General features: G+C 39.4%; 1 protein-coding gene across 2 annotated transcripts in view; it reads left to right on the forward strand.

Annotated features, from left to right (window-relative positions):
* Positions 1-23,929, forward strand: part of alpk3.L (alpha kinase 3 L homeolog) — a 62,665-nt gene extending 38,736 nt beyond the window's left edge. For both annotated transcript variants that reach the window (XM_041586650.1, XM_041586651.1), the window contains 10 exons: positions 4,898-5,065; positions 10,262-12,446; positions 13,975-14,122; positions 15,127-15,254; positions 15,836-15,871; positions 16,884-17,158; positions 18,605-18,693; positions 20,654-20,871; positions 21,142-21,190; positions 22,731-23,929. In XM_041586650.1, the coding sequence (XP_041442584.1) occupies positions 4,898-5,065; positions 10,262-12,446; positions 13,975-14,122; positions 15,127-15,254; positions 15,836-15,871; positions 16,884-17,158; positions 18,605-18,693; positions 20,654-20,871; positions 21,142-21,190; positions 22,731-23,067 (3,633 nt within the window). In that variant the 3' untranslated portion in view covers positions 23,068-23,929. The remainder of the gene's footprint in view (positions 1-4,897; positions 5,066-10,261; positions 12,447-13,974; positions 14,123-15,126; positions 15,255-15,835; positions 15,872-16,883; positions 17,159-18,604; positions 18,694-20,653; positions 20,872-21,141; positions 21,191-22,730) is intronic.
* Positions 23,930-26,280: the final 2,351 nt, after the last annotated feature.

Genomic DNA, 26,280 nt, shown 5'->3' on the forward strand with positions numbered 1-26,280 from the left:
CGCTCGGGTTTTTATGCTTATTTATTATTACATTTTCCCGAAAATTTGCACCTGTACCCTTGTATGATGTCTCTTATTTCACTTTACACCAAATGTTAACATAGGATAAGATTAAAATGCCAAGGCTGAACTGTTATGTCCTTGGTTACTTAGAATTAGCTGACATCTGTACAAGTCTTATGGGTTGTATAGTTTGCATGAGGTACCTCTTCTATATTTGATCAATATAATGCTACTCTGTGTTATTTGGTGTGATAATCCTACAGAGCAATGTGCACATACCCCAGAAAACAGTTGGGGGCACATTTACTTTCGAATTTCGAAGTATTTTTTTGGCTACTTTGACCATTGAATTGGCTACTTTGACCTTCGACTACGACTTCAAATCGAACGATTCAAACTAAAAATTGTTCGACTATTCGATAGTCGAAGTACTGTCTCTTTAAAAAAGACTTCGACCACCTACTTCGCCACATAAAACCTACTGAGCATCAATAATAGCCTATGGGAAGGTCCCCATAGGCTTTCCTAAGCTTTTTTTGATCATTCGATTCGAAGGATTTAATTGTTCGATCGAAAGATTTTTCCTACGATAGTTCAAACAAATGAATAGCGTTAAATCCTTCGATTTCGATACTCAAAGTCGAAGGATTTTACTTCGACGGTCAAATATCGAGGGTTAATTAACCCTCGATATTTGACCCTAAGTAAATGTGCCCCTTGGTGTAGGTAGTGTACTGGGTAGGGACACCTGCAAGCTGCCCCCAGCTTTCCTGCAGATTACAGGAACAGATGTATGTACTGCGGAGGCACGTCTTTCAGTTTTGAAATGCAGAGCAGGGAGAAACAGTGCAAAAAACATGATGGTTATTGCACTTTGCACCCTGCCCAGCACTTTGTTCTTAAAGGGATTGTTCACCTTCCAGCACTTTTTTCAGTTCCGTTGTTTTCAGAAATTGATGCTTTTTGTCAGTTGCTTTCTATTTTCTGTATACAACTGTGAAGATCCGCGCTCAGCCTATTAATGGCGTCTTTGTGCAATGCATCAATCCTTTCACATGGATGTGCCAAACATCCAAAATTATCCACTTTATCGATGAACGAAAGGAGAGCACTCACCCGCAGATTAACTGCTGATATTTATTTATTATTCACACTGCTTAAAGGAATTGTTCAGTGTAAAAATAAAAACTGGGTAAATAGATAGGCTGTGCAAAATAAAAAATGTTTCTAATATAGTTAGTTAGCCAAAAATATAATGTATAAAGGCTGGAGTGATTTGATGTCGAACATATCAGTCAGAACACTACTTCCTGCTTTTCAGCTCTCTTGGTTTACACTGACTGGTTACCGTGGCTACCAGGCAGTAACCAATCAGAGACATGAGTGGGGGCCACATAGGTCATATCTGTTGCTTTTGAATCTGAGCTGAATGCTGAGGATCAATTGCAAACTCACTGAACAGAAATGTACCATGTGGCCCCCCTTCAAGTCGCTGACTAGCTCAGAGTTAGAGAGCTGAAAAGCAGGAAGTTGGATTCTGGCTGTTTTATTAGACATCTGTTCACTCCAGCCTTTATATATTACATTTTTGGCTAACTAACTATATTAGAAACATTTTTTATTTTGCCTATCTATTGCCTATCTATTTACACAGATTTTTATTTTCACACTGAACTGTTCCTTTAACACAACATGTTTCGGGCCATGCCCGGACTGGCAATCTGTGTGTTCTGGCAAATGCCAGAGGGGCTGCTATAAGGTGCCATAGAAAGTCATTATTTAGTGGTTTGGTGGGGGCTGTTTGGGCCTCTGTGTACCTGAAATGCCAGGGCTTATTTTAATTCTCAGTCCGGGCCTGTTTCGGGCTACTGGTGTCCTTTCTCTCACACTTGAAAAATCGTTGATCGATAAAGTGGCTTTCTATTTTCTATTTGTGACTGTTATTTGAATGTTGCAGTTTAAAGTTTAAAACGCTTATGTCTTTCTAAAGCAGCTCTGGAAGGGGGGTCAAAGACTCTGTAACTGTTCTATAGTGAATAAAGTACCCCCCTTTTAAAATATAAGGATATTATAAGTTGCAGAGGAGTTTCATGACCATATCTGAGGTAACTTCTAATATCCTCAAATTTTGCAACTTGTACTTTATTTATGATAATACACAAGTTTCAGTGAGTCATGTGACAGAAATGACATCAGAACTCACCGTTTATAACTGATGACATCAGAACTCACCATTTATAAGGATATAATTTACAAGATATTCGTGGCTTTTGTGTATTATAAACTGATACATTTAGTTGATATATTTCTTATCTTTGCCCCTGCTGAGCAGAATTCCTGAGTGTCATTAAAGACAGCTGTTATAATTTATACAATAATTGCTAATACTCCAAAGATGCTGCTTAGAAATATTTCAAGTAATGGAGCAAATTGTAACGGTTCAGAATTTGCTCCTGGATTTCTGAGCTGCCAGACTGAAACACCAGATATATTACATTTTAAACTTCAATTTTGGAAAAATAGTCAAAAAAATTAAAAAAAAATCTTTATTTCTGGTGAACAACCTGAAAACAGCATAACTGGAAGACGTGTTTAAGGTGAACAACCCCTTTAAACTCTTACAGCTCTCTGTCTGTTATACTCTCTCTGTCTGTTATACGTAGCAAATGAATGCCTTTTCATCAGGATAATTCTCCTTTAAGCAGTTTTTGCAACCTGTCAATTACTTGTATTCTGTGACTGGTCCATACCTCCCAACTGTCCTGTTTTTAGAGGGACAGTCCCTCTTTTGACAGCTCAACCCGCAGTCCCTCGTTTGTACTGGAAAGTCCTGTTTTTCTTTGCACTGAACAGTCAGAAAAATTTTGAGATAAGCAAATAAGTAATTGTAACAATATAAGATAACTGGTCCCTTGGGAAAAGTTCGACTCACAGCTTAAAGGGCACCTTCAGTGTCGGACTGGCCCACCAGGATACCAGGAAAACTCCCGGTGGGCCTAGCTGTCAGGGGGCCCTTGTGCTGCTGAAGATTTGGCATATTTCATGGTCATTCCCTATTTCTTTGAGAACAAAGAGGCTAAACAGATGGAATAATAGATTATAGTATGTAAAGAATAAATACTAGGAGAATAGAGGCTGAGTGAGGAGAAGAATAATAATAGTACTGAGAGTGGGCCCCTGGTCTATGGTTCTTTGGTGGGCCCCTGGTCTAAGGTTTTGAGGTGGGCCCCTGGTGTCCCAGTCCAACACTGGGCACCTTCATTAGCAAAAGTATAATAACTGGAAAAAAAACACAGCAATATGTTGAAACTTTCATAACCTGCCAAATTTTGTAAAATGAACATGGTAATTAGGGGGTGTGGCCACAAAATGGGCGTGGTCAAAACATTTCAACGTGCTACTTTTTTGTCCCTCTTTTTATTTCCAAAATGTTGGTAGGTATGCTACTAGTCCATCACTAACTATCAGTGTGACAAGTGGACTTTCTGTATAGCATCTGATCTGCTGTAGTGCCTCTATAAAGAGTAGATTACCTCACTCCCTGCTACTCTTAGCACTGACACTGCTCTGCTATTGCCATTTTTGGTTCTGCAAATATTTCCCAACAACATGCACATACACAAAAAGCAGCAGAGGTTTCATCCACTCTTACTTTTGCTTCTCTATGAAGGGAAACAAGAAATACTCATATAACATTTGACAAACATAGCCATTATTCAAAACTGTGAGCATGTTACATGCATGTGTCAAGAGTACATAGGCTAAGCAATAATTACACTGCTAAAGGTATAATTTTGAGTCCAATAATGGTGCAATAACAAGGGGAAAAACAGAGTGACCTAGTAACAGTGACACGCTGTTTGAGTTAGGGAGCAGCAAATTGTCTAATAGCAAAGGCATGTTAAATGAGCTGGGCAGCATGTCAAACCTAATACAGATGGCTTGTGTGGCTACTGCAGTATCTGATGAGATCATTTCTGTGCCAGATGGGGAAATTGGGGAAAGTATACTACTTATAACAGAGCTACGTCTATCCTGTTCATGTAAAAATACATTTAAAGGAGAAGTAACCCCCAAACTTGAATGCATTACAAATTCTCCCATAAACCACCTAGGTAGGCATTGCATATTGTGGAGTATAAAATATGAAAAATACAGCATAGTGTGGAATTGTCTTTTAGGGTTAAATATAGGATAATGAAAATTACTCCAAATCAAGCCGGTTTCTGGAGTGTTCACTAGTTTTGTGCTGAATTTTCATTTTGTCAAATATGCCCTTTAACCATTATTCACTGTAGCTACCACTCCCCCCTTGCTTCTCATGCCTTCCTCGGACCATGATACAATTGGTATTTTGTATATGGTATTGATATCTTTTGTCTCTAATGCTTGTCTCTAATAACCTTTCTGTAATGTGGAGCACCATGTCTTAGAGGTGAACTAAACTCACACATGGGCTTTCTGCTATTATCCCCAATACTCATTCCTTACCGACACCTTCAGAACAGAATTACCCTAGCTTCACTAAACTGGTCCCATATGCTGCAGAGCTGTGCGGCTGGATTGACTGCCATCATCTGTGTCACTTTCATGTCTAGTTTGCATGGTAGTGATTGGAGAACAAGAAGCAAAAAGTCATATTACACATATAGTAGAAACTTGCTGTTTGCTGGGCAAGATTGGAAAATCAATTGTTTTTTTTTTACTTTTGTCCCCAGATTTACTATTGTGCAGTACTGCAGAATATGTTGGTGCTATAAAAATGTAATAGCAAGAATGAAAGAATTACTTTTAGCAAAGCAATCTTTAGCTATATTTTTAAATTAAAGCGACAAAGCAGCTAATCATTGTAAGTTCCTGATTGCTGAATACTATTTCTTCTACTGTTTTTAAGGAAAAGTCCCAGACAGAAACAGCTAAAAAGCTTAAGATCTTAGAGATAGAGTATATGGCTTTGCAGAAAGCATATGCCCTGCTGCAACAGCAACTTGAGCTGAGTCAGAAGGCTGAGGAGGAAAAGAAGGCTGAGGAGGAAAAGAAGGCTGAGGAGGAAAAGATGCAGGTAAAGTAATATACAAATGTATATACAAGTCATGTGATATAAATAAGAAGTGGTATGTTGATGGATAAGTAACAATATAAATATTAATCAGTAATGTTGGCCTTTTATTTATAACTGTTAAATGGCAGATCAATGTTTCATGCAATATGCTAAAAGAATATTTTTCAATGGCAAGGAAATTATACAGTTTGCAGTATTGATTTTTAGTATATTGGTTGATTGAGACCACAGGAATATTAAGAAATATTCAACCACTGTGCAAAAATATCTACATTTCTGACAGCAACACTTAATTTCATATATTTAAATCAAATTGGGAGCAGAATCAGTAAATACTATTAATGAGCATGTCAGAGACCTCTAGTGACCAAACAGAGGTAAAACCACAATCTCAATAATTTCTCCAAGACATGCTATTCAATAAAAAATATATATTTTATTCACATCAGTAGTTAAAAAACATGTATAGTATTCCCTCTAACGCCTAACGCGTTTCATGCTTACCCAGCACTTAGTCATAGGCAGACTTAATTTCATATCACTCACAGTCACTGGGCAAAATGCAAGAGTAGGATTGAATGGCTTACTATACGGACAAATATCAGTTTCACAGAGCAGCCGCATGAGGTTTATAATTAGATGAGCATTATGAAAATGTTAAAGCTGAGCTGAGACAGGGGGCAATTTACAGGGGCAAAGATAGCTGGTAGCAAAAGGGAAAAGTTACTCATTTTTAAAACCTGCAGTCTGCAGGCCCCGTGGTCCAACACTGGAGAGAGATCTGCTTGTTTAGCAACCTCACCATACAAGTAGATCTTTTCATGTATTGCCACCCAAAAAAAGACAGATGTACTCACAGATATTTGCAAAAAGAAAAATCATGAATCAAACAAGGCAAGAGCCTTGGGTGCTTTATGGCTCACTTGGGAAAAGTTTACATGACAACTCCTTGTGCCCTAAATCTTCTGCCTCTCATTTTTAATACATTATTGAAAAGACACAATTTTACTAAAATTGCACTTTTGCTAGCAAATGCATACTTTCTAAGTGCTTTCAATTTTCTGGGGAACTTGATCTACCCACAACAGATAGTATACCTCAGTTCAAAAGAGTTGTGGCAATAACAAAAGAATAGAAAAAGGTGAAAATACATTTGGATTATTACTATAAAATCATTTGAGCACCCAATAAGATCTAAAGGTGTATCTTAATGATAGCGAGTCTTTAAAAATTGTGATTGGCGAATAAATTCACCATGGTTAAATTTGTGGCGAGCAAATTTTTCACTAAACCGCGTCAACTTTTTCGGCATGTGACGAGGAGTGACGCTGAGAGCTCGCGTAAAAAAAACGACTAATGGAACGTGAGCCACAGCAGCCAATTAGATGTGAGCCATCCCACTGTCTATATAAGGAGGTGCAGAGGCGGCAATTACACGTGGCATTTTTGGTAGAGGTTAGAGAGAGCAGGATAGTGAGAGATTTGTGTTTGATTTAGCTAGAGGAGTTTGTGAGCTTTTTTTTTCTGAGTCAGTGCAGTGGAGGTTGTGGATTTCACAATCTGTTTTCCCTCTTTTGCTTGCCTGCTCACCACCCAATAGCCCTTTTTAGGGCTAACTGTCTTTGTCTGTTCTGAGGGGATTTAGTTGAGGGTTTTATTTTTTTTCTCCTTTCCTTCCCCCACATATCCAAACCCCCCCTTATTTATTTATTTTTTTAGTTTAGTTGTGCCCACTATGACGGGCCATGGGGGTGGTGGTCGGAAGAAGGATGGGATAGGGAGGGGCGGCCAAGGAAGAGGCCGTAGTGCTGGCCGCGGGCATCCAACCCCACAACAGCCAAGCCCACGTGCCATGCCCATTCTGGGCACTGTAGCGCAGCACAAGCTGCCATCACAGCAGCAGCAGCAACAACAACAGCAGCAGCAGGTGGCTCTGGGTCACAGTGGGGCAACCGGCACACGTAGGACTGTGGCAGATTTTTTTGCCACTGCTTCGCCACCCATACGCTCGCAGCAGGCAGAGACAGTGGTAGACTGGCTGACCCAGGCTACCTCGTCTGCAGCGGGCACCAGCGAGCGGCAGGAGGTGGCATCACCTGCTAGCTCAGTGTGGGATGACACCCCATCCCTCTTATTTGATCCTGAGGTGGACTTGGGCCCAGACACCCAGGATCTTTTTGATGATCAGTCAGGAATGGGGGGGCATTCATGTCTGATGAGGAGGAGGTTATGTCACAGCCCACATCAGTAGGGGATATTGGGCAAGATCCCCTAATGGCAGGGCAGCAGGTTGCTGGTGTGGGTTCAGACACCAGCATGCTGGATGTGGGTATTGATGGCATGTATGAGGCAGGGTCTGATCTGGGGAGCCGGCTCAGGAGGATAACAGCAGCAGTTCAGGGGGAGAACTGTTTGTTGTTGATGAGGATGAGGATGAAGAGCCCCCAACCACTGCTAGGGGGGGCAGGCAACAGGGCAGCACTGCACCTCGGTCCAAAGCCTATGGGCGTATGGGTGGGGACCATCCCCAACTCTCCACAGCAGGCAAGGCAGTGGCCCGCACTTCAGCAGTGTGGGCATTTTTCACGTGCCAGGCAGAGGACCAGACAATAGCAGTGTGCCAGCTCTGCTGAAGGTTTGAAGGGGGCAGGCAGGGTCACATATGGGAACGTCATCGCAGGATGACGTGGAGCAACACCAAAGTGGCAGGGCACCGGGGGGCAGTGGTTCTTCCTGTCCACCTCCTCCCATTCCTCAGGGAAGAGGTGATAGCTCCCCAGACCCTGCAGCAAGGGAAGAGGATTCTGGGGCTCACAGTCGGAGGCAGCCACTGTGTAGCTCAGCCTATTCTGTAGCCTCCTCCTCAATGCGGCCCCTGTCCCACCAGGTTTCCCTTCCCCAGTTCCTCACCCACAAGACGCCTCTCTCCCCCAGCCACCCCCAAGTGCAGAGGCTTAATAGCTGCCTGGCAAAACTTCTGGCAGTGCAGCTGCTGCCCTATCAGCTAGTCAAAGCAGCCACTTTCCGACAGCTGATGGCCTTCGCTGCCCCTAACTAGCGGATCCCCAGCCGCCATTATTTTGCCAGGAAGGCCGTCCCTGAACTCCACCAGCAGGTGGTGGAGAAATGAATGTGTCCCTGTCGCTGCATCATGCTGTCGGCGGCAGGGTGCACTCTCTCCCTGGGTGAGAGGAGTTATAATGCACCTGAGCTCATGGCTGCCTTCCAGACTCAGGTGCAGTTGTGGTTCACCCCCCGCCAGCTCGTTTGTTTGCGACAACGGTCGCAACCTGCTGGCCGCCATCCACCTAGGCCTCCTGACCCACATGCCTTGCTTTGCGCATGTCCTCAACCTTGTGGTGCAGCGCTTCCTCAAGAGCTACCAAGGGCTGGGTGACATGCTGGAGAAGGTACATAGGGTATGCGCCCATTTTTGCAGGTCCCCCACCACCATCGCGTCTTTGGCACGGATGCAGCGGCAGCATAATCTGCCACCCCACGGCTCATCTGTGACCTGCCGACACGCTGGAATTCCACCCTGCACATGGTGGAGTGCCACGTAGAGCAGCGCTGGGTGGTCAGCAATTACCTGCTGGAGCACAGTGCCAGGGGTACTCAGGGGGCAGATTTATGGTACTTCAGTGCAAAGCAGTGGCAGCAAATGAGGCAGCTCTGCCGAGTACTTTCCCCCTTTGAGCAGGCCACACGCTTTGTTAGCAGGGACAATGCATGTCTTAGCAATGTGATACCCCTGGTGTTCCTCCTCAAGCGCACATTGGATGGGCTGCTAGAGGAGGGTGACGTGCCTGAGGAGGAGGAGGAGAGTAGGCCCCGTAGGCAGGCAGAGGGGGCTGGGTGGCAGGAAGAGGAGGCAATAGTGCCCGATGAGGAGGATGAGGGAGAGGAGGACTGGGTGCCTGCGCAGCATGGGGAGCAGGGCACACGCCACCCAACCCCCCCAGCTATTTCACTGATATTTTAAATAATCACAGATGTTTTTAAGAAACTGGGAAAATGAGAGCCCCTTTTTTTCTTTTGAAAAGATAGGAGTCCTCTAACAGTGCAGGGCATGTGTGTAGCAGTATACTAAGTGAAACACGCGTGTGAATTGGTCTTCTCATTGACTCCAATGCAATTCAGCACATTCAGACAAAGCAAAAGATGCCATATTAATTTATCATCACAGTCTACAAAGCTTGAAAGTAATGGAAAATGTTTTATTGGTAGTGACACAAACAAAACACCCATAGAAGATGGGTTTCATCAAATTGCATTGCGTGTCAAAAAATAATTGCGTTGAAAAACATAGATACGCGTTTGCGACAAATTATTTTGACATGCAACAGGACCGCAACGTATTATTTTGACACACGACGAAATCGAGGCGCGCGACTCGTTTCATGAATTTTTTGCCATTTCAGGAAATTCGCAAATTATTTGGCGAAGCAAAACGCCACAGATTCGCCCATCACTATTTAAAAACGCACATCGGCTCAAATAGTAACAGGAAAACAGCAACTGTCTACACTAATATAAAGCATGGTATGGTAACATATTATAATCTAAATGTTAATACAGATCCCAATGGTATGTTAAGACAATTTAACCTAGCTAAATATGGGAAACCATGGTCCTGGAATACAGTGTGATGCAAAAATGTTGTGGTTACTCTGTTTAAAGATGTGCTGGTTCTACAACTAACAGTCTATATATAGACAGAAATAAATTCTAGAAAGCAAAATGTGTCAAGTTCCAGGTCAACAGAAAACCAGTCAACTGGGTGTGTGAAAATAAGTAACTACAGTCCTATGTTTGTATACTAAGACCTGGCACTTTAAAATGCATCTACAAAACAGGCAGGATGACACTGGAGCACTCTTTTGCCCTCATGCCTAATATGTGAGCCTTTTTGAATTTTCTAAATGCTCTATTCTGACGTTCTCACTTTGAAACTGTGAAAGATAAGCTGTTATATCTGTGACTGGGCTGCAGGCAGGTATCACTTTTACAAAATTGTACTTTAGAGCCCAATACCAGTTTAATTAAGGATTGGCTAATCATTTTGCCATTTGCCTTTTTAGTGTTTGAAAAGGTATAGAAGAAATGAAAAGAGATATCTTTAGACTTAGAACCAATGGTAATAAGATATTACAACCATAGCAGGAGACATAATCTTTTTTTCATTTACCTTTTTAGACACAGGAAGTCACAGAATCCCAGGATAACATTATGCAAAATCAAATCCTCATCTCTGAGCAAAATCAAATAGAAATGCAAAAAAACACATATGAGAGCAATGTGGCTGAATCTTCAAGTTCACCAGTATTTATGGAGATAGATGAAGCCATAAAAGCAGAATTGGATCATATTCCTGAGAAGGAAGGAGTAGGTCATGAAAACCATCAAAGTGTAGTTTCCACCTTATTATCCCAACGTTCTACAGATTTCTCAATGGGATATAGTTCAGAGAAAGGCTCAGATGATAAGGATGTTTGCTTGACTGAACCAGAAGCAAAAGTGTTAAAAGAGAATAGTACTTATCCACTTGGGTTACCTCAGCAGGAAAAAAGGAACATAGAAGGTGATGAAGATAATTCTTATACACCCCATGATGAATCACACGAAGACCGTGAAGAGAACACAAAATTGGCAGTTGCGTCAGACTCTAAAGTTGAAACAATGGAGGCTGTAAAGGAAGCAAAGCAAGTAGATGAAAAAAACGGAAACAAATTAAAAGAAATACTAGCATCTGATGAACAAAACCCAAGTACTCTCTCCTTAACACCCACCTCAGAAGATAATAATCAATTAGTATTATTAGATGTGGAATTGACAAGAATGGAAACAAGCATTCCACCCTCCATTACAGCCCCATCTTGTATAGAAAGTATAGATGATGTTGAGGAACTAAGTATTTCTGAAGGTATATTAAAAACAAATATTCCAGGTGCCACTTCAGCAGCAAATTCTTTGGCTGGGGACACTGACCAATCTGTGGTTACACTTTTAAGAGATGTAAAAGCTGCTTTGGAATCAGGAATTGTTAAAGATGTAGAATGTCCATCAGTATCTAGTTCTAGTTCAGGACTTTCTCCACTTGCAATATCTTCTCCAGAAGAGTATTTTGTAGAACCCATGTTGCCTTTACCAAGTGAAAAAGAGAAAAATATTATTCAACACCCTGTGATGCTTGAGCTTGAAACCATCCCAGTAAACATCCAAGCAATCTCTCCTGAGATAGAAGAATCTGCTGATGTCCTTGAAGTTGCTGCTGATGTCCTTGAAGTTCCCTTATTTACAGAGCCTCCAACAAATGAAGATGCTCAAAATGACATTATATTAAAAGAACAGAGCAAGCAAGATCACAGCTTAGTAACTACTTTGAAGAACTCTTTGCTAAAGTTGTTTCATATGAAACCTGCAGATGATGTAGATCATAAATCAGAGGTCAAAGAAAGTAACAAAGATGGTGAAATTCAGGTTGGATCTCCTGAAGAAATGTTTTCCATAGAGGGAAATGTAAGCCCCATGGGTTCTAGTATACCAGTCAACTCAGACGCATATGACTTTCAAAAGAGTTCAGAGAGCATGCATTTAAGTTCCACATCAGGAAAGGTAATTCCAGCTTCAGAAGTGGACATCCCTCAAAATGTAGACTTTTTGCAAACAAGTCCTATCACATGCAGAAAAGCAAGTGAATTCTCTAAACAAGGCATAACACAGGAGGTGCATAGTGCCCCGCTGACCCCAGCAATTTCCAGGAGTTCAAGGGGTTTGGATGAAGAGTTTGTGTTGGACAAAGATGAACTTATCTTTAGTCCTTCCACTGCACGAAACATTGCAGGGAAAAGATGTGCTGACACAGACTTTCCTTCTGTTTTGCCTGTGCCTGCTATAGTTGTTGGCAGCCTTCCTGCTGAAAATACCCTTGGAAATTTGCTCCCTGATTTTGAGAAAGACAATAGTCGCAAATGGCGTTCTACTGAAAACTTAACTGTTATTCCTTCAGCAACACCGCAGGAGCTGGCCTCTGGGGCTCGTCGCAAAATATATCTTCCTAAACCAAAGCAGTTAGAAGAAACAGAAACAGGCAGTACCGGTTCACATACTCCTCCCTCTAAACAAGAAAGCCCTAGTGTTTCTCCTGGGCAGACCAGAAGGAGTACCTCATTGATGCCTTCTCAGCCTCAGCAAGCTGAAAAGCGTTCACCAGGTATGGCTAGAAGGATGACAAAGTTGGAAGTGCCAAAGATATATGAAGAATGTACAGAGAAAGAGAGGATATCAGATGACCATTCTGTGCAAACTAAAGATTCAGATATCTTGCCAAAAGAAGATGTACAGCCAGTTGAACCTAAAAAGTCCAATGATCCCTATAAAGGTAATGTATCCCATATGCATGTGGTTTTAATACCAAAGGATTTTCATTATTTTAAATCTAGTTTGGTAGTTGTAAAAAAAAAATCAAACTTTCCTTACACATAGGGGCAGATTCATTTTGGATTGATCTGGGGAATTCCTAGCAGTTCCATCTCTTTTATGATCATAACTTTCCAGGGTGTTTGCAATATTTTCCAGACAGTCAGGAAAATTTTTAAAAATTAAAAAAAAAAAGGATTAGAATGGTTAAAAAGGATTCAACAGAATAGGGCAGATTTACTAAAGGGCAAAGTGGTTGTCGCTAGCAAAAATTCACCAGAAATACCATCCGCAGGGACATCGCCAATTTACTAACAAGCGTAGAGGACAATTCGCTAGTGAAAGAGACCGCAGTTAGCTCAGGTTCGTACCCTATCGCCAGGTGCATTTTCTCTCAGGCGAACGATCGTTACTCCTCAAATTCACTAAAGTTTCCTTCACCAACTTAGACCTGGCGAACTGATTAGATGAAGCTACATCCTCCTCAATCTTATGTCACTGACATCATATCCTGTATGCCGAAAAGTTATTAAAATGATAAAAAACGCTGGCGTTTTTTTCATATTTTAAAGCGGGATTGTCTTGTTGTAACATTTTTGTTTTAACCTTTTTTTTTTACCATTTGAGGGACATGCCACATTGGTTTTAGGGTGGGCTCATGTCTAGGGCATTAGAGGATCTCTTTTGTCTTTATTTTGCTTCCTTAAACATTTTTAACAAGTGGCCACTTCAAGCAATTGCACCAACATCTTTAATAAAGACATATATATGACCTATATGTACCCGCCCTATTCAATGAATGAATTTTCACTAGGCAGAAATGAACGTTAGCTAAAGTTTGGTATCAAATGCTCTCGCTGACACTTTGCCAGTGTTCGGCTGCCAAGATGCAACTTCGCATTTTAGTGAATTAGCGTAGTAGTAGCGAATTTTCGCCTGGTGAAGTGGTGGAAAGTGTGGTGAGGCCTTCGCCGCCTACAATTCGCCCTTTAGTGAATTTGCCCAATGTGTTTGAATGCTTTAAACAGTTACAACGGCATTCTGCCTTATTTAACAGTACATATTTGTACAGTTCATAAAAAAAGAATATCATTGTAAGTCTGACCCATAGTGTTTCCAGACACTGCTAAAATAAATGATTGGCTGATTTTGTTTAGGGAGGCTACAAATATGGCAGTTGGTCTCTTTTTTTGGAGACAGTATGCAGTATACATAAAGTGCATTAAATATTATTACTGACCTGTAGCACCCACTGTTGGGGCTGTGAGTAAGAGGAAAATACTATTTATTCTATTGAACACACTACAAAGGCAGCAACATGTGCAGTCTGACCATGCTAGAAGTATAAACAGTCACTTGGTGTGGTCAAATCTGTAAATGATACTAATAATAGGCATATACTTAACCAACTGTGTAAAAAAGGAGTCAAAAAATAGGTGTTTCCATGTTTGGGTACTTAAACTTCTCCTACAAAATATTTTTTTTTTCAGCTCCACAAGTGATAAGGAAGATAAGAGCTGAGCAATTTTCGGATGCATCTGGAAATCTTAAACTTTGGTGCCAATTTTTCAACATTTTAAGTGACTCCATTATAACATGGTATAAAGATGAAGTTCAAGTTGCTAAAGTAAAACGAAGGTAATGTTAATGAGTTAAGCCTCATTAGTCCAATAGTGTAATTAATTATTGTTGTATATACAGCATATGGTGTATGGCATCTGGTGATTCCTTTATACACAGTGTGCTGCTTGAATAAGAAGAAAATGGAAATAAAATCAATACTTTTTGGAGATGTTGCATTTTAGGTGTTGCTGTGATATCCAGTACGAGATAGCAGAAAGACAATCTGTAATGACATAGTACAGTAAGAGAGAGAGTTTGAGTAGATACGAAGATCTGCAAAAAAGATGATATTAAAATCTAAAAAACTGGATCATTCTCACGTAGCTACCATAAAAACTACATTAAGGGGGTTATTTATTGAAGTCCAATGCCAAAAACTTTTTTTATTATAAAATCCGAAAGATTTGTATAAAAGCACTTGGGCTGCTGTCTTGTGTCACCATTGAAATTCTAGGCAACTATTGATGTCATCAATCATTACATTTCACATGGGTGGACGTTTTTCCTATATCGCATGAAATCTTATATAATATAGTCTATTTCCAGAGGTGGAAATGAAAGATGTGGGTACAGTGAAATTAGAAGATGGTTTTATATATATATATATATATATATATATATATATATATATATATATATATATATCTATATATATCTATATATATATTTATATATATATATACATGCATTTCTTCATATAGAGTGTTTAATACAGTGAGAAGGCTTGTGATATTTAGTACTGTATACTGTATAGTAGGGTTCTTATAAACCCTAGTAGCCTGTAGTGACTAACAATAATATAATCATACGTGGTAGCCCTAGGTTTCTTTTTTTTAGAGGGATAGCCAATACTTATTGTTTTTCCAGGATGATTGGGGTATGTAATTATAAGAAACAATTTTAAAATAGCAAAACTCCTGCCATACATAATATGCCGGTGTATTTATTATGGTCATTTGTATTCATTTTAATCACTCTTTGTCTATTGTTATTATTTGTATGCATGTCTTGCTCACTAGTTGTGGTGATGAAGGCCAGGTGGCACTTGCCATTGTTCAGGCATCAACGAAAGACTGTGGTGTTTATCAGTGCACAATTGACAATGGTTATGGAACAGATTCAACTGACTGCCTTCTAAGTGCTGAGAGTAAGTTACCTTGAAGTCCTGTATTAACATCACTGAAATTATTTCTTTACTGATGAGGTGTTGAGCATGTTTGTGGGACTTGTCTTTGACTGTCTAACTAACATAATAACCAGAAATCAAATTCCTGCTTTGCATCTCTCTAACTCCGAGTTAGTCAGAGACTTGAAGGGGGGCCACATGGGACCAAGACCGCCATCAGAAATCACAGGGCCCCATACAACAAAATTTCCTGGGCCCCCTGGGCTGCGCCCACCGCAAGCCCCACCTACGGGTTCACTGAACTGTTCCTTTAACTTGCTATAACCTAAAGTAGAAGAAACATACAATGTATTACATTCAGTGGCATAATGATAGGTAGAGTAAACCCCGTGGTTGTGTGTGGTTTGGAGGGAGGTGAGGCATTTGAAGGCCCCGGAAGGAACTATTATTTTGGCATGCCTCAGACATATTGTTGCCTGGATGGTACAGTTGTAGGCAGGCATTTATTGCCATATAATTAAGCAAATTTAAATGATATAATATATTATCTATGCAACAATGGAAAACTTTTATTATTTCAACTACTTTTGTTTGTCTTTCAGCTTTGTCTGCATTTATCAGCAAAGAAGAATCTGAAGGTAAATACTACAATTACGTACTGAACAAAAAAACTATTTTAAAAATCATATCTCTTTCCCCAGCAGGAAAATAAGAATGAGAAAACAGTACTTAGCCAGGTGTCATTTCAGTGGCAGGGTAAGGACAGTATATAGACCTGCCAGTCCCATCAGCTCATCTTTTGAATTAACAATGTCGCATTGCATTTGTGTCCAACAGCTCATAGGTCGATTATATGTATAACCAAAAGCTTGGGGAGGCTGCTGAAGCTCATAAATAGGCATTTCTATATTTTGCTGATATGAAGAATCAGATGGGTAGAGTTAACCTGTTTTTTTTTTTTGGAATAAAAAAAGGAACAGTGCTGGTGTCAGTGGCTTAACTAGATATCAGTGGGCCCCACAGTAGATTATTTTTCAGGCCTCCAAGTTGACCAGTTTTACCAATATTTATTTAAATTGTATATGAATTAGGACCTCATGAGGCCCCTATACCTCCTGGGCCCCCCTGCAGCTGCAGGGTCTGCTTCCTCTATAGTTACAGACTGGGGTTCTAGTTTTGAGTCTAGCCAGGGTGGTATCGGTGGTTCTCCCTGTATCTGTGGTGGGTTTTCTTCAACACTCACTCGAAATATGCAGGCAAGTTAATTGTTAATCATCAGAGACACATTTAGTGGTGTGTGGAGGCAGCAGACCCAATACCGCCTCAACCCCCACTACTACTTGCTCCTACCCCCAGCAATCATCCCATCTACAGTAGGCACTGGTAATTACATACAAAACTTAATAACCCAGAAGTGAAATATATGGGGAAAACATGTTATGGCACTATAAACAATGTACTTAATATACTGTATGTATACTTCTATACTAGCAGAAAACCCATTCAGTAAAATGTCAGTCCTCCACACTTTACCTCTTATTTAGTCAAAGCACTTGGTTTGCCCAGGGTAATGGGGTATGAGTGGGACATGTGTATATTATTCGTTGCTAAATCACACTTTGGTCCCCACCTTTTTCTTGTTTTATTCAGTTGGGGAAGAAATAGAGATGACACAGATGGTTTTTGCAAAAGGATTAACTGATTCGGGTTACTGGGGTGACAAATTCTTTGGAAGAATTGTGATGGAAGATGCTCATGTTGGAGAGGGATTTCTGAGAAAGTCATGCAGAGCAAAGGCTATATATGGGCTGGAACCAATATTTGACTCCGGAAAAACGTGCATCATCAAAATTAAAAATCTTATCCCATTTGGGACCAAGAATGAAAGCACCTTAGTTGAGATGAATTACGAGATCACAATTAAGGCAAGTGGAAATATTTCTTAACTATCAAAAGTTTCTTGGACGTAAGGCCACTTAATAAAAAATAACATGACAGCATGGGGGTTATTTACTAAACTCCAAATTTGTCTGGTCAGCTTTTTGGGGCAAAACTACATTTTTTAAAAATTTTTAAAAACTTGAATTTTTCTGGCATCTCAGACCTGCCGAGGTTGTGATCAGTCAATGGCAGAGGTCCCTTTTTTAGGGTAAATAAGGTAAAATCAGATATGGAAGTTTGGTTGTGGTTTTTCATTTAAATAATAAGACAAATTTAAGATTTCAGTAAATAATCCTTTAAATTATAATGTTTTTGGTCACCAAGTAGCTCTGTAATCACATAAAGCCCACAGCATATGCAGCCTATAGATCAAAGCACTGGAAAAACACTTATGGCAGATTTAGCAAATTTTTGGGAGCGTATTTATCAAATGGTAATTCCAACTTTTATCCATTCAGAAATATGCTTCTAAAAATCCAAATTGGAATGAATAGAACATTGGTCATTTTTTATTTCTTAAAATCTAGACTCATATTTTGATAAATCTGCCCCTTACAATCTGTAGCTATTTCAGTGGTACATGTAGTCAAGACCAGCAGTGCAGAGAATAGCAAAAGACTGAAACGGCTTTCAATAGCAATTACATTTTCAAATCATGGAAATTTTTATCTTAAGTATAATGGAAAGTTCCTTATTATTATTATAATTTGGTTGTAGTTTCCTTTCAAGGCAAAATACTCGAGAAAATATACTTTTTGCAAGAAACCATGAGCTTGTTGGGATCGTTTATAATATCTTTCATACTAGTATCACCTTGTATGATATATCATTGGTAGTTTGCACAAAGTAAACTAAATAATTGAGTTTGCTTGTGTGCATAACCTGTGTGCATAACCTATAAATGATAGAATTAGCGTTTGCACCTGTTTAAATTGGCACATTGTGATGTCACTTTCCAAAAGACTCTTGAAATGTATGTATTATAAGAAATAATGTGCCAATCATATATATATATATGAGAAAGGTCCCTGAGAGGACCGAAACGTCACGTTGGCTACATATGCACTAATGAATATACTACTTTTTCACTGAAATCCTGGTGTTGCTGGTCTTCTTTGTACTACTATATATATATATATATATATATATATATATATATATATATATATATATATATATAAATATATATATATATATATATTAGAAGGATTCCATGATTTGTATAAAAGCACTTGGCTGTCTTGTGTCACCATGGAAATTCTAGGCAACTATTGATGTCATTACATTTCACAAGGGTGGACATTTTTTCCAATATTGTATGAAATCTTGTATAATATAGCATTAATGTTAGTTATATTGGTAATGCAACATTTATCTGGAGCATTGCTTACCAACACGTGATGGTCAACATTTGTGACTTTGTGTTACAGGAGTGCAAAATTCAGAACACTACCAGAGAATTCTGCAAGATATTTGCTTCTGAATGCCGAGCAGTCTCCAGCTTTGGACAGGTCCCAGAGTAAGATCACATTATCTGCCGATCACTTCTTTTATCTGTAAACCCTGTTCTGTTGTTCGGTGTTGCTACCCTAAAAATACCTTCCGAATTCTAAAAAAGCAGAGAGTGAAAATGTAACACCTCCTATCACTATAAATCAATCTCATTACTCTGTCTATGCTAGATTAGCTGTGTTCAGAGGCAGGCCAGGCCGGCCGGGCACCCTAGGCAACCCAGCCAGCCAGCTCGCCCCCTTCTTCTCCTGTGGCCTGGTGGCGTGGTGACGTTGCGCTCACATGCGTAGTGACGTCACACGCGCGTGTGCGCATTGACGTTGGCACCTCAGGGCACTATAAAAGGCAATGTCAGGCTGGGGATGCAAGAATGACCAAGTACACAAGGCAAAGGGGGATTCCGAAGTAACTGAAGGCGATTGGGGATGAGGGGACAAATAGAGGGCACAGAAATGTTACTGGCTAGAGGAGGTGGGGCTGCAATAAAAAGCTTCAATACAGGGACCGACGTCTCTCCGTCCAGCTACAACTCCCTCCTTAGGGGAGATTCTGGGAACAGTAGTCCAAGAGCCGCACAGCACAGGTTAAAGCCCTAAAGTTCTGGGGACACAGGTTCGTGGGGTTCTCTGGGTAAGGGGACTGAATTTGAAGGGTTCCCGCACCTGGCTGGTATATCAAGTGGCGCTGCCGGAAAGCCTTCAGCCTGGCTCCCCACTTCTGTTCCCCCGGTCTTCCCAAATATCACCAGCCTGATTTCTACTCTTCAGGGAGGTGCCTGCGCCTGGATGTGCTACTACTGTTGTTGCTCCTCCTCCTTTGAGGCGGGGAATGATGAAGGACAACACTGCCTCTGTGCGGATGTATTGTTGCTGGGTGCTGTGTGATCATTAGGGGGAGTGGGCAAGCTGGGTTGCAGGTGCGTTCGGTCTAGTGGTAGGCAGAAGAAGTAGCTGCTCAGCGCCCCTCAATAGTTGCGCCCTAGGCAGCTGCCTCTTCTGCCTACCCCTAGTTCCGGCCCTGGCTGTGTTTACATCTACATCTTTTTTTTTTTTTTTTTGTTTATACATTTTATTTTTTGTAGTGACAATTTTTTTCAACAATACAATATTGTTATATAATGGTTTAAATCATTGCAGGTATACTCATTGAGTTAATCAAAATAATATACACACAATTAAACAAACAAACATTAAAAAAAAAGAAAGAAAAATGAAAAGGCAGTAACCTGTATTATATCTGTATGTCTCTCAGGGTAGTTACTATTTATACAATACATATAAACTGTATATAAACTATATATTAAACTTAGACATCCAAAGTTTGTGAGCTTCTAAAACAATGTTTTTCCCCCTTAAACTTCTCGGTACTGCTTTTTCATATTCTAAATTGTTGGTCACCTCTCTTTGTACTTGGGTACTACTAGGTACATCTTGTTTTTCCAATTTCTATCAAACAAAAGTCTACAAGCATTTAGTATTTGGAAAGTTAGAAATTCAAAATTTTTATTTGGAAGTTTTCCGTAAAGATTCAACAGCATAGTTTCTGAAGACTGTGGGATATTTTGTTGTGTTATCTCTGTGATCAAAGATCTCACATTAGGCCAAAATCTCTATTTTCTCAAATGTCCACCAAATATGGATCATATCTCCTATGTCCTTGTTGCATCTACAACAGGAATTGGAAGTTCCAGTGTGCATTTTTGATAATCTTGAAGGGGTTAGATATTAGTTATATAAGATTTTGTAATAGCACTCTTATTAATAAGAGTGCTATTATATTGGGTGGAGTGCTATAATAGAGTGCTATAATATTTGGGTGGAGGTCCTTTTAAAAGCAAAGGTTTAATAGAACTTGCAACATTAAACAACACCATGGCACCTACAATAAATCATTCAGTACATCAAGGCCAATAATATCCTGTGACTGTGTATGACTGTCTATCATTCTTTACTATATGTTTTATCTAGAATTTTACCGCTAAACCTAATTTATCGACCTGCCAACAACATACCCTATGCTACAATTGAAGAGGATTTAGAAGGACGTTTTCAGAAGTTCTGTATCAGAGATCAAGCTGGAAAACTACACATTAAGAATTCATCAGAGGTTGAACAAAAATGTTGCACTTTCCAGCACTGGGTCTACCAGTGGACCAATGGAAATGTGCTGGTCACGACTCTGGAAGGTCAGAATTATATATTGTAACTGTATTTTGCCAAAAGCAGGAACTACCTGTTATGTTCCCTGATACACAAAGTGTATTCTCTTTGTATATCTATATGTACATACTTTATATCCCTGCACTGGCATTATTTCCACTGACATTGTCATCAGGTATAAGTGGATGAACAAGACAATCACTTATTTTATTAATTTCATATCAACAAGTTAGTTAATGCTGAAATAATGTTGAAATATATGATGTTTTGATAGACTGAATATTGTGTTTTAACAGGGGTTGGATGGAAGTTAACTAATATAGCAATTGCCACAAAATCCACAGGGTAAGTATGCATTTATGATACAAAGTAAATATATACCTAACTACATTATATGACAATTATTCTTAAAGGGCTTGTTCACAATTGAGTTAACTTTAGTTAACTCAAATGATATTCTGAGACAATTTGCAATTGGTTTTAATTTTGTGGTTTTTGAGTTAGTTGGCTTTTATTTCCCAGTTCTCCAGTTTGCAATTTCAGCAATCTGGTCCAAATTACCCTAGCAACTGTGCATTGATTTGAAAAGGAGACTGAAATATGAATAGGAGAGGGCCTGGATAGAAAGATGAGTAATAAAAAAAATAGCAATAACCATGGCAGCATGGGAGGCTGATTTGGGTTCTTCCATTTCACCCGAAACCTGGGTAAAAATGTGGTTATACATCAGGAAATCTCTCCCCCAATGTTGGAGATAAAGAAATGGCATATAAGGTGATGTTCCGTTGGTATCCTACTCCCAATCGTAAGCAGCTATCAATCTGATTATTGCATTCACAAGTCTTGGTGGCATTGCCTTACTATTTCAGCCCTCTGGACTGAATTTTAGTAAATGGCCTCTCTGATTATTGACGTAACCACTGAACCTACTATAGAATTTTTACACTATCCTAAACTTGCTTTACAGCCACGCAAACTTGCTTCTCAAATCCTGGCAGCTACCCGCTGGGTCATCGCTTTACATTGGCTAGCCCCCTCCCTTTCTGTCACATTGGTCATTGATATATTGGTCATGCATTACCTTTCAGTCCTCCTAGATCATAAACTAGACCCCCATATTGCCAGTTGATCACCATTGGAGAGTTTCCTTAATAAATACAATAAACTGTAGAAGTTGAAATGCCCAAAATAAGATCGTGCATTGTTACACTATTATGTCATTTTTCTTTAGATTTTTTTGTTCTCTTTTTCTTTAATTGTTTTATTTGAATTTGGTTTATTTTGTTTACTAATTGTATGATTAACTTAACTAACTTTAGTACTGCTTACACATGGAGTTTTTTTTTCTAATTTTCTTTATATACTATCTCTGGAACCTACTACTCCACTAGATGCCGTTTTCTTTGATTTGTAGTAATACATTGTTATAAATAAATATAAATATAAAAAAATAGCAAAAACTATAAATGTGTAGCTCTATAGAGCAGTTGTTTTTAGATGGGGTTAGTGACTCCTATTTGATCAGAAGAAGAAGGCAAATAAGTAAAAAATACTAAAAAAAGACTAAAATTAAAAACTATAAAAAAACATGGCTAATTGAAAAGTTGCTTCGAATTGGCCATTCTATTACATACTAAAAGTTAACTTAAACATGAACCACCCCTTTAAAATACAAATAGTCCGTTTTATTATGTCCAAACGATGTGTACAATATTGACTGCCTTATTGCTTTATAAAAGTCTACAAGAAGTGTTGGTATATTTTTCTGTCCTAGTGATTTGATCTCTATAGATTAACTTTGCACATTCTGGGTCACACCATAATAATGATAAATGTTTTTAACATGAAGAAAGAAACTAAAACTAACTATATATACTTATCCTAGATACAAAGGCCTAAAAGAGAGCTGCTTCCCCTCTATGCTTGATGAATTTCCCTTGGTTCACCAATGCAATCGTTACTGTGAAATGCTTGGGCTGAAATCTCTAAAAGCCAGTGAAGGCCTTCAGCTTCCTGCCAAACCAAAGGCCTCAAGGAGTCCTATCATGAATAGAAAAACCTCCTCAGGTCAGTCCAGTCCACAGATACAAAAAAAAGGGTTGGCAAGCCCACAAACTGTCAGAAAGGGGGGTGTCAGCCCTAAGATTACACGAAAAGCCACTGAAACAGGAGATGCCAAAAATAAAGGAAATCACGCGACAACGCCTGCAAAATCCCAATAACAACTCAAAACAGAGATTTATTAATATGTCATCAGTGCAGACTTCTTGGATTATCAACTTTTATCTACTAAACAAACTCGCCAAACAAACAGTTCACCAGTCGTCCATATCCTTGATACTGTGCATTAAAGTGGTGAAGCATGTTGGCTGTTGACAGCCCTTTGTGCTCGTTTGCATTTGGTTTGGACAAAGATCACAGAACTTGCACTTACTCTCACTGATCCCATAAGGTACTGTATGTGGAAGCTTTGGGATATTCTAAGTATATTTTTTTGCGGTGGATAAGCTGCAAATGGAAGGAAAAGTATGATGGAAAACATCAATATGACCATTCAGGGCAAAAATCAAAACTGGAATGCTTTCCAGAGATTACAGGATAAATGTACATTAATCAGTACTATAATGTGTAACAGTATAAGAACACGTGGCTCAGGTTTTCTGCTCAATCCATATTTGATCAGTTAAACCAACGTATGATATTGTTTCTCTTTCTCTTTTGAATGCATACATTGCAAAAACCTGAACATAAGTGGGCAACCTATGAAAAAAAGGTTTCTGTAGAGGCACTTTGTATTAATGAACTGTAGTAGCGCTGCACAAATCTCCAGCCTTTTATATTTTCCCAATGGATATGTTCCAGGAAATCATTGGGTGCCTCAGACAAATATCCTCTTTATGCAGCCTGTGCAGCACTGTTGTCAACATTGGGAGCTTTCTACTGTAAATATCTAGTGCTGCTAAAATCCATGGTTTCTATTTTGGACAAGGGTGGCCTACATCACCAATTCATATCTTAAAGGAGAAGGAAAGCTACAGAGGCATTTTATTGCCAATGGATTAGGTGCAATAGTGCAAGCTAGAATGCTATATGTATTCTATAAAATGTTTAACCATACCTGATTAAAAAGCTCGAGAAGCTCTCTGTTTGTTTAGGATAGCAGCTGCAGTGTTAGCTTGGTGTGACATCACTTCCTGCCTAAGTCTCTCCCTGCTCACTTATAGCTCTGGGTTCAGATTACAGCAGAGAAGGGAGGGGGGAAGAGGAGCAATCTGAACATGCTCACGCCTGGGGCAAGGAGTTTTATGCTGAAAACAGGAAGTCTGATACAGAAGCCCATGTGTACACAATAGAAGGAAAGAAATGCAGTGTTTCTTTTGACAGAGGACTCAGAGCAGAACTACTTTGAGGGTTTACTGGTATATTTATGTGGACCTTTCTGAAAAGGCTTACTTAGTTTTAACCTTTCCTTTTCCTTTAGTTGTGGGCACACTGGGGAAAACTAAGGTTATTATTGGCTAATATAATATGGTCATATGGCACTGTTCAATAACTTTGGACCCACCTGTATCCCACATGAAACAAGATCCTGATTACAGCTATAGCTTTGATACCACTTTGCAGATGATGATAGCACCCGATGATAACTACCTTGATAATATTCTATAATATTCTATAATTCATTTATTGCAGAATACATTCAAACTTTCATTAAATCTTCAAGCAAACAGATCAAATAGCAGCCTAGTTTGGGTAGATATGTAACAATATAGTTCCGTTCATAGGTAATGCAGTATACTAGTGTGTGTAGAAGCAACCACAATGTAAGCACTGTAAGCACTCAGTTACCTGACCCAACTGTCACAATGCATCTTGCAATTAACCCAGTGAGGCATTGTGACTGTCCGTGTGTTTAATATCCCTGTTACTCTGTTGGTGTTCACTTACACATTATAGTCTCTTTGTGCTTATTGTGTCATGCTTGAAATGTCTGCAAAGTGCTGCTTTGCCTTATTCATTCCAAAATCCCAAAATGAAAAAGACTGCTAAAGATCTAATGTTTAGTTTGTGCCTTCAAGTACCCTTTAAAGCCCATGCCTAGAAATAATGGGTTTGCCTCTTTAGTAAAGAAGAAATTAAATTATACCAGTGGTGTAAGTAGAAATTACTGGGCCCCACAGCAAATTACTTTTCAGACCCCCAAAATGTCGTGATTGACCTGTTTTACCAATATTTATTGAAATTGTATATGAATTCGGGCCTCGTAGGGCCCCTATACCTCCTGGGCCCTCCTGCAGCTGCAGGGTCTGCTTCCTCTATAGTTACACCCCTGAATAATACAGATCCTCTCTTGCATATTCACAAAGGATTTGCCAAGATCTGCTGTGCACTGGACCCATCTCTGCAATGTAAGACGGCACAAGATATACAAGGGCCTCCAGCACTAACATAACACATTTTTCCAAGAGTGGTGGGTTGGTTTGTGTTGGATCCTGTTATAACATTTATCTTTAAACTTAAATTCTTTTTATTAAACCATGAAAACAATTGTTTTTAGGTTCGTCATTGGAGCAAAGATGAGTGCAGTAAACAATTGTTTGGGGACTTGTTTAACAAGTGATTTTGCTTTTTACACTGTGTACTGAAACTATAAGGATGTGTTGGTTGGAAAGTGTTTTTATTTTATAAGATCAGACTGTAGGCAATGATATTTCTGGACCCTACTGTGTAGTTAAATAGGGTTTCAGTGCGTTTAGATGACTAAAGGCAAATTGACTGGCAATGCATTAAGGGCAAATACGTACCAGAGGTACCTCTCTACTAACTAAACACAAATAGTCACTTGTAGAGAAGCCACATTTTTTATTACATTTAATAATGTTATTTTGAGAATATGCAAGCTCTGATGACAGGATTTGTAGAATATATTCATGCTGTGGACGCATTACGACCAAATTTTTTATTTCAGTGTAATGCGGCCTATACAACTCGGTCCCATACTGTGCCTTCAGAAATGCCTTGAAATGCACCGCACACAGTCACTTTGTCTCAAGTTTGGACTGATATTCTTGTGTTGCTTGTGGGTAATTTAGCCTGAATTCCTGAAGCCACCTCTGATAATGGCATGCTTGTATTTGCACATTTTTGTAATTGTTTTTTAATCTGTAACTTTATTCAGTGTTCATTTCAGTTAAGAGACTGATACCATAACTTAATGTGGTTTAGAAGATTGTTTCAGTGAGGACATTAATGAAACTTATATGAGACTCTATGGAGACGCATACATGGATACAATGTCAGGGTTTGATATTGTTAGACATGAAGACGCTGCTTACTGCTGTGTAGTCTTCCTGTACTTTTTTCCTTTTCTTCATAATTGTCTCTAAATGTTTGCAGTTACCTTCGTACATGGTAAATGTCCTAAAGTCAGACAA

The sequence above is a fragment of the Xenopus laevis genome, chromosome 3L (assembly GCF_017654675.1).
Source record: "Xenopus laevis strain J_2021 chromosome 3L, Xenopus_laevis_v10.1, whole genome shotgun sequence".
Taxonomy (NCBI): Eukaryota; Metazoa; Chordata; class Amphibia; order Anura; family Pipidae; genus Xenopus; species Xenopus laevis.